The following is a 9,211-nucleotide window of genomic DNA, read 5'->3' on the forward strand; positions in this document are numbered from 1 at the left end:
GTTAATATTGTTTCTCAACAGAATGGGTGAGACAAAAGCCAAGTTGTTGTATGGTGAGGAATGTTCTGGCGTTAAACAAAGAATAAAGTGGGTGGCTCACGGAGATTATATCACAGAACCCAGAAAACATACATGCACATAAGCTTGAGGACTGGGATGTAAAAGCTTGTGGGTGCAGCCACATTCTGAAACTGTGAACCTACTCGAGAGGCCTCTGTGTGAAAAAATACATTTCCATGTTGCGGGGGTTTATTCGGGCAGGCATGCGAGAAAACACAAATTTAGAATAGTGCATGTTTGTGTATGCATGTGTGCACCGCTACTGCCTGCAAGGAGAGAGAATAAAGGTTAAATTGAACACTTCTGTCAGTGTCTTGCGTCCAGCTGCAAGCATTCCTCTCGCCGCCCCGGATTCCTACATGGAATTGCACAATCCTGCTGTCCACACCCGCTGGTAATCAAGAACAATGAATAATGAACCTCTTCCATCCGTCGCTTTGTGATGCATTACGGGGGCACAAATCTGCATGACAGGAATTTGTCATAAGAGATGTCTCAAAAGCACACAGCCAGCTTTTAATGAAAATCTGTTGTCAGAGAGTTTTTTCTATGCACTTGGCAAAAATATTTAATGCAACCCCATATAATAAGCATTTTTTTCTTCTCAAGGACAAAGATTAACCACCGATTAAAGTCACCCTTTTCCCCCCTCTTGCCATCATGTTTCATTCTCCTATTGCGTTTTTGTATTTCTAATACATTCATCATATCACTATGCATGTTTGTGTTTTTGTTGACACTTGCCGTGCAACAGTTCACATAGGTGAGTCACAACAGCAGCACGCTTTTATAACGTTATGTGCTGCATTTTCATATTTAAATAAATCAAGTCTGACACATTGGCTGCATGCAGTGTTTTCCATTTAGATAACACTATATGGACGCAAATGCATATCAGTACTGTATGAAGGCGCATATCCGTGCGCTACTGTGAGAGAGGGATCTCCCTTGCTTTCCCTTGAATGACATTTCAGGAGGAAACACATTTGTAGCACAGCACGTACAGTAGCTATACACTCACTGCCTCCACCCCCCCCCCCCCATCCAATTTACCAGCGTGCGATGCTTTTAGATTCCTGTGTGGAGGGGGGGGGGGGGGGTAGCCACACTACATGGCTCTCACATGACTGCGCTGCATATTATATCTCAGGTCGGAGGCCAATGGGGCTTCGATGTGGGAGTGACGTCAAGGGGGCGGGGTCGGTCGTGCGCTCATGTATGTGTGCGTGCGTGACCGTGCGCGCGTGTGCAGCAGAAAGCCCCCCCCCCCTCACACACACATCTTCCGTCAGCTCTCTCTCTCGCTCTTGTGCAGGCGCAGTGTGTGTGTGACAGTGTGTGCAGCTCGGCTGGCCTCCCCTCCGCACTTGAATGGACTAGATTCCCAGCCACGTAAGAAGAAGCACAGCGGCGCACCAGCGGGAGAGCGAGAGAGAGGATGTCCTGCTGAATCAAGGGATAGGCCTGGGAAAGTCGGCCGGCCGTCCCTATCCTTTCCTTTTTCTTTTAACAGCAGCTCCACGTACAACACAGACGACACTTTTTTTTTTTCCTTCAACCCGTGGTAGACCGAGAGAGAGAGAGAGAGAGAGAGAGAGAGCGAGAGAGAGGACGTCGACTCCGCACGCACACAAAGAGCTTCAGCATTTTCTGGATGGGGTTTTCTCCCTGCTGTGGTAGATGACAATCGCCGTGCGTGGATATGATCCCGGGGAACAAGGCCGTGCACTGACCTGGTACTAGTTAGCCAAGTAAGCTAACTAGTTAGCTCTGCACCTGCTAGCCATCTCGTCAAAAAAATTTCGGCTAAATTAAGCAGCTATATTTAGCTTGCAAAACTTGCTTTATACATATATAAATATTTTTGCTCGTGCAATTTTTTGGTTTCTGTGCCTGCCAGCTGTAAATTGTTTCCGTTTTACGAAACGTGCCATTAACCGGTAAAGATAAGCTAGCAAACCAGCTGCAGGGTTAACTTAGCACCCCCCCTTCATTCATTGTAAAAGCTGACTTTTGGGTAGCCTTTGTTTCAGTCTCGTGCCTCTTCTCGCGCTGCTAACGTTAATAGAAATTGCAGCAGGTTTGCACAGAAGGGTTTTTTTGGGGGGGGGGGGCAGCAATTCTGCCATTTTTAGCCCGGTCGTATCTCTTGAATGGAAAACAAAGAGGGGCAATTGTACAGTTGAACTCTGCAAGAATAATAATTATTACAGAGCCTTTTTCTGTTGTTTGAAAACCAGCTTTGCCTGTTGACAGTCTGCCACATTCCCCAGCAGCCAGGAGCAGTCAAATCAATTATTTGTATTACTTTATTCAAGATTTACTAACAAAAGCGGACAATTTTTTTCACATTGCACTGAGTTTATAACAAAAGTAGTGCCTTAATAGAGGAGGAGATCAAAGAAGAACCCCCCCCCTTCAGCCCCATATTTTGTGGAGTTTTCACACTTCTTCCTCATGAACATACAGAGGTCAAATCCAATTAACATTTCACGTTATGGGAGGTCGCGGCACAAATCGCACGATTTCGAAGAATTGTCTTGCTTGAGGACTACAGAGACGCACCAGAGCTTCAGCCCCAACCTCGGGTCCCCCAGCCCGCCGGAGACCCCGGACTCCTCGCACTGTATCTCCCGCATCGGGGACTACCTTTTGTTGGAGCCGCTGGAGGGAGACCACGTTTTCAGAGCCGCCCACCTGCACAGCGGGGAAGAGCTCGTATGTAAGGTTAGTATGCAACATGGTTATCCTACCTTTTTTATTTTAATGCTCCAAGAATAGTTTTCTCCACCTTTTTTCTTAAAAATATAATTTTCAGGACAAAATACAGATTTCTCACCCCTTTTTGCATTAATTGCATGAACTATAATGGCTTTATCTCATTACACATTGCTTCAAATGTGCTGAACATGCCAACCTTAGTTGGTGTTTTATGGATTGGCTATTGCAGCAAAGTCCACACTCCTCTGCACTTTTTAATAATTGCTTGAATTGTAAATAGAGAGCAGGCAGAGCAGCCTAATGGAAAAAGTGAATGGGGCGAGCTGCGTGGGTTTGGATTGCATGATGTAACATTGACAAAGGAGTGAGTAACCACGCACTCCTCTCCGTGCTATTCTCGCTCACTCTCTCGTAGTGCAATGCTGTATTATTTCACCCTTGCCGTTTCATACTTGGCAGCAGTCCTATTGCACCAACATGCACAACCATCGTAACATTTTAAAGGACAGTTGTGCAGAGAGAAAAAACACACAGAGGGGAGGGGAGGGGGCTAGGGAACTTTACAAGTTCAGCCAGCTGTTGTCATTGACCCCTCCGACCGTTAAAAAAAGAAAACACTCTTCCCTCAAGGTTGAGGACAACCTAATGGCCTCTCCTCACCACATGCACAGCCCGTATTGACTGTGGTATATCACTGATTATAAGGGCAGCGGGGTTGTCCCTGAGGTACGTTCCAGCTTAAGCAGGCTTAAGTGGCTTGATGAATCGAGAGATAGTTACACGCACCGTTGGACTCATGAGGCACGACGTATCCAATAACCCTGCACCTTTTGACTCACTCGAGGCGATGTTTCGTCATGGCAATAACAAACTAATGGCCTTTGGCAACTGCCTGTGAGCTAACTGCTTTTTGACCTCAGCTCCTTTTGTACCGGTTTCAATGCGGCACACACACACACACACACACACACACACACACGCAGGATTGATCAGTCCCTCTAAGCTGGAAGCCGAGGTCACAGCTCAAGACCTGGAGAAGCTGGAGAAGCTGTAGGAGTGTATTTGTATTGACTGCCTGCAGAGGAGTCTTCTCAGTGTGTGTGTGTGTGTGTGTGTGTGTGGGGGGGGGGGGTTACTATGGAAACAAAAGAGACACTGCTACCCCTGGCTGCAGTACAATACCGTTCTGTAACACAATGCTTTCACTTTGCCTCTGTGCAACCTGACTCCCTCTGCCAAAAGAGTAAACACAAGTTTGGCATCACAAGAAGCAGTACGTTGCCAATTTAAAAGGACGATTTGAAGCTCTATCAGTTGGATCTAATCTCCAACGTGGGAAAGGGGGATTTGTCACAAACATCGTGGCCCTACAAACAAACGCGTTAAGTCGCCATGGATTAAAGAAATGGACTGTAAATATTCATGCTTTCCCGTCTTCTGATTGCAGGTTTTTGACATCGGCCGATACCAGGAGTCACTGGCGGCCTACTTCGCCCTGGGCCAGCACCAGCACATTAACCAAATCCTGGAGATCTTGCTCGGGGAGACGAGAGCCTACGTGTTCTTTGAGAGGAGCTATGGCGACATGCACTCCTTCGTCCGCACCTGCAAGAAGTTGCGGGAGGACGAAGCTGCCAGACTCTTCCATCAGATAGCCTCGGCTGTGGCGCACTGCCACGAAAACGGACTGGTCCTCCGCGACCTCAAACTGAGGAAGTTCGTCTTCAAGAATGAGGACAGGTGAGTTCTGCAGACAGTCTCATTCCTCTGGTTTCATCTGAACATGTTGTATGTGATGTAAGTGCATAATGTAACCGTGTCAGTACTGTCTGTGTTATGTCTCGGCTTACACAGAGGATAGTGTAAACCGAGACGATACAAGACTGGCACGCCTCACCCAGATGTTACTCAGAGAACAGGAAACATTAGCCCTTTGTGTCTCGCCGAGCTATTTCTGTAGGTTTAGTAGAGGATATGATGAATGCATCAGTGATTGTTACGCACGGAATCACACTTCTGGAGCATCGTTGCCGTTTTTCTTCCAAAAGGAACCGAGAAGTTACAGGACGATCAATTGGGGCGAGCTTCTGCCGCTGCTGCACTTCTGTAGGGATCAGCAGGAGAAAGCAGCGCTCTCTGCTGCCCCCTGGTGGCAGCTTCTCAAAACTACCTGCATAAAATCCAGTCATCTGTTGCCACAGCAACTTGAGAGCACCTTTTTTTTTTTTTTTTTTTTAATTTTATTTTTTTTAGAAATTGAATTTTCAATAGATGTTGAGTCAGACTCTTTTACAATCGATTGTAACGCTGAAGTTTGTTCGGGGGACAGTTCTGCACATCGATGCCCTCCAGCTCAAAGTGTGACGTCATACTTTGGCTCCAATGGTGGAAAAGGGAAGTTGAGCCGCTTCACCTATTTAGTGCGGGTCCAATGACCTCGAGTGTCACACCAGACTGCTCATGAGCTCTGGAGCCCCCCCCCTCTTCCATTAAATGATTGATGTCTGGTGGGTTTTAAGAGTGATAGTGCAGGGCAGTATTGGGTCATATTTACTATATGGCCTGTCAAGAATCCTCTTGCACCTTCTCGGTCTTTCTGGCTCAGTGGACTGTTTTCAGAGACTGAGACACAGATGTGCTGCTCTGGCTTGAACCCAAGTGTGTGTGTGTGACAAAAGGCTCGAGTGAAGGAAGGGAACGAGGGCAGACATAAAATGATACCTGAGCAGAGTTCTTCAGCGTGCGCTAGCTCCCTGACATGACTTTTGTCACACACCGCTGTTAGCCTTTGACCAAACAGCAGCCTGTTTAAAGAGCCTGGAGTGGATCAACATGGCTACTTAAACAGGCCCTGTGCTCCTACACCAAGCACATGAGACGTGATCGGACCAGCATGCATTGCATGCCATATAGCTTCTTTTTTCTAAGCCCTCTTTACTGTAATTGCAGGTTTGCACATGTCCTCCAAACAAGCTGTTATCCAGGCAGCAATTGCTGTGTTCATTATGTGAAAGCGCTCTACGGCACATTAATGACAGCAAATAACTACTGCTGACAATGAACCAGTGAGTGGGCTGATTCCAATGTGTTTGCGCGTGTCACAGATGGCAAAGAACACATTCTTCAGTGCGTCTTGGTTTCCTTTCCTTCCTTCCTTCCTTCCTTCCTTCCTAGTGTCTCCCAATAGATCCTGTCGCACACCCCGGCTCTTTGTCTGGTGCATCATGTCTCGTGGACCTCACACGCAGATGGCAGCGTTTGCGCCGCCCCACAAGTGTCTCTTACCGTGCACGTGGAACATTTTCTTGCCTGAGCCTCTCCGGATTCTTTAGTGACATCGCTTCTGAACAACCAGCCATTATTATCGGCACTCAAGGGTGTCCTAGCTGCTGTTGTGGGGTTTTAGAGAAGAATGCAAATGGATGCGATTTGGAGGTGGAAAAGTGGGGGGGGGGGGGATCCACACTGTCGGGTCCTTGATTATCTGAGAGCAGTTCAATGCATGCAACTTAAGACGACCAGTCACCCATAATTGTGTTTCTTTTGAATTGCGGAGGTCTTTTGGAAAGCATCTTCGTACGTCAATGCTTTCTGGCTGGGCTTTTATCTCCGTGAAAGGAAATGTCAAACTTAAGCCTTGAGCATTATGTGCTCTACTTCCTCTGATATCCAAAAGCGTTGGATCTAAAACACTTAAGATGCCCATCACAGCAAATTACCCCACTTGAGCGTCTTTTTGTATTCCAGTTTTTTGTTATCCAAACTTGGAACTGCGATAGCAGTTATCATTGAACAGCTTTCACATTAACAGATTATTCTGCGTGTCCATTGTTTTGTAAAGCGGCATCATTGTGTGTCTTTGTTCCCCTTGTGTGTCTCCAGAAGCCTCGTGAAGCTTGAGAGCCTCGAGGACACTTACATCCTGGACGGTCACGATGACTCCCTGTCAGACAAACATGGCTGCCCAGCGTATGTCAGTCCTGAGATCCTCAACGCCAACGGCAGCTATTCGGGGAAGGCAGCTGATGTGTGGAGTCTGGGCGTCATGCTTTACACCATCCTCGTGGGCCGCTACCCTTTCCATGACGTTGAGCCGGGCTCTCTGTTCAGCAAAATCCGCAGGGGCCACTTCAACATCCCCGAGACGCTCACGCCCAAGGCCAAGTGCCTGATCCGCTCCATTCTCCGCCGGGAGCCCGCGGAGCGCCTCACCTCTCGGGAGATCCTGGACCACCCCTGGTTCGCCTCCTCCGGAGCACTAGGGGGCGCCGTGGCGCACGGCCGAGGAGAAAGGGAGCAGGAGCAGATGGTGCCTGAGGTGAACATGGAGGAGGAGCTGGAGCAGTTCTTCAGCTGAGCAAACAGCAAGCACAAAATCGGACGACTCCGCCACGGTCGGCTCGCCACGCTCACAGCAGAGCCGAAAACAGTAGTTTAGAGATTAATAGGTGAACATTTGTCTCATAATAAAGGTGTTTCCATCCTGTTTCCTTTTCCACCATTTCATGGAAAACCTTGAGCCTGGCATGACAAATGGCATCTATGCGTCACCTGGCGGTGCAGCTCCCGCTCGGGATGTTGCCGCCAGACATGCAAGTTGCAAACAATGTAGCAAATGTTCTTTTTTTTGGGGGGGGGAGGGGGATCTGTTTGGTTTAATGTGGTGTGCATAAAAGTAGACACATTCACCATTTTTGACACTATGGAAAGCATGAAGGGACAAAAGAACACAGGAAACCAAGGAGAACAATTGAAATCGAACTGACACAGTGCAACACCACACCTTTTCTTACAGATTTAGTTTTAGCTTTAGGTGGTGTCAATTTAAACCACAGATCCAGGGTCAGGAATCACAACCCCAAGTCCTATTGTTAATACAACACGCTGATCATCCCTGACCTGGGACCATTGGGTAATAAATGGAGCAGCTTAGGCTTTTTCTCATCATCTACATGGTTTGGCGTCGTCTTTGTTTCATGGTTAAGTTTTTGTTTTGTCATCCCATTTGTCTCATTATTTTCTCTCAACTTAACTCCTTGACAGCCTCGTTTTCAGCTTTCACCACACGTCATTCACCACCCTTATATTAAACATTATTCTGTCTTTTTTTGTTTTTAAGCTATTCCACAGTGTTGCGACTGCTGCTTTAATATCACTCCCAAAACCTCAACCGTGAACAGTGTTTCTTGTTTTTTTTCGGTAAGCCTCCAAACATGGCATCATGCACTTGATGTGTTGGACGAATGGACAATTCCACCTATTAAAAATTAGCTTCCTCTTATTTAAATTCATTCATTCAGTTGTAGGGACGAGAAGGTAACGTTTATTTAAATTGTAACAGCTATATATATATTATATATATATAAATAAATATATATATTTAAAACTACATTGCAGGGTTTTTCTTTATTCAGAGATTCCTTTTTCATGTATGATGTAGGCAATATCTTGACACAGGACAGACTCGAAGACGAAAATGTCTGAAGTTTTGGAATACACAACATCTTCAAAGCCAGTATTCCGGTGCCTCCCCCCGACAGCCCGCGCCACCCGGTCTCCCTCACTTTTTTTTAAAAACTTGATACGAGATATTCGGTGACAGTATTGCTGCGACATGTTGGTTTTCTACTGCCTGCGTAGGTTCTGTGAAACGGTCATGCTCGGAGTGGGTACCAGTGGACATGTTTTGTCGTATCTCAATGTTACTTGAATTTGTGTTTTTATCTAGTCATTGGCATGTGCCCCATGAATGCTATAGCCTGCCTAGCAGGGGGGGAGGGGTGGGGGGAGGGTGCTTGTTTTTTAAGAAAAGTTTAGAAAAAAAAAAAACATGACATTTCTCAATTTGCTACTTTTCTGAGTTGCTTTTCAATAAATAAAACTTGCTTTTTTTGTTTTTGTAGACTGAGCTACCTTTTATTTAAGTTGGTGCTGATTTGGTGCTATTGTTTAGTCCTTTTGTTTCATGGAGGGGGGGGGGGGTGGTGGTGCATGGTGGGATATCTGCCTCAGATGTTCTGATTGTATCGTAACAGATTCTGGTGTTTTGTCCAAATTTATTCAGTAAATAAATTGTGAACTGCTATTTGACTCTGTTTTTCTTTTCCACGATCGGCACAAAGAATGAAAGCAACACGCAGCGTTACACCTCGTCATACTGTACATCGTCACCTAAAGAGTGATCTCTTGGTTTGCTCCAACATTTTTCATGAAATCGCAGCGTTACATTGGTCACATCACAAATATTAATAGGATTATAAAATTCAAATCTAAAGAGACATCAAAATGGAATAATCCATGAATACGTTCTGATTTCTTATCAAAGGACTCCTTTTCTTTGATATTTGACATGAAGACGAGAGACGGCTGTCTAAGTGATTCCAGCTCTGGGGTTCTGCAGTCCATTTCATACATCCATATATCAAAAATA

General features: G+C 46.1%; 1 protein-coding gene across 1 annotated transcript; it reads left to right on the forward strand.

Moving 5' to 3' along the window:
- The first annotated feature begins 1,358 nt into the window (after window positions 1-1,358).
- trib2 (tribbles pseudokinase 2) lies at window positions 1,359-8,866 on the forward strand. Its single transcript, XM_031866296.1, has 3 exons — window positions 1,359-2,787; window positions 4,229-4,521; window positions 6,664-8,866. The coding sequence occupies exons 1-3, from the start codon at window positions 2,518-2,520 to the stop codon at window positions 7,136-7,138; spliced, it is 1,038 nt and encodes a 345-aa protein (XP_031722156.1). The 5' UTR covers window positions 1,359-2,517; the 3' UTR covers window positions 7,139-8,866.
- The last annotated feature ends 345 nt before the right edge of the window (window positions 8,867-9,211 follow it).

The sequence above is a fragment of the Anarrhichthys ocellatus genome, unplaced genomic scaffold (assembly GCF_004355925.1).
Source record: "Anarrhichthys ocellatus isolate YVR2014 unplaced genomic scaffold, GSC_Weel_1.0 scaffold34, whole genome shotgun sequence".
Taxonomy (NCBI): Eukaryota; Metazoa; Chordata; class Actinopteri; order Perciformes; family Anarhichadidae; genus Anarrhichthys; species Anarrhichthys ocellatus.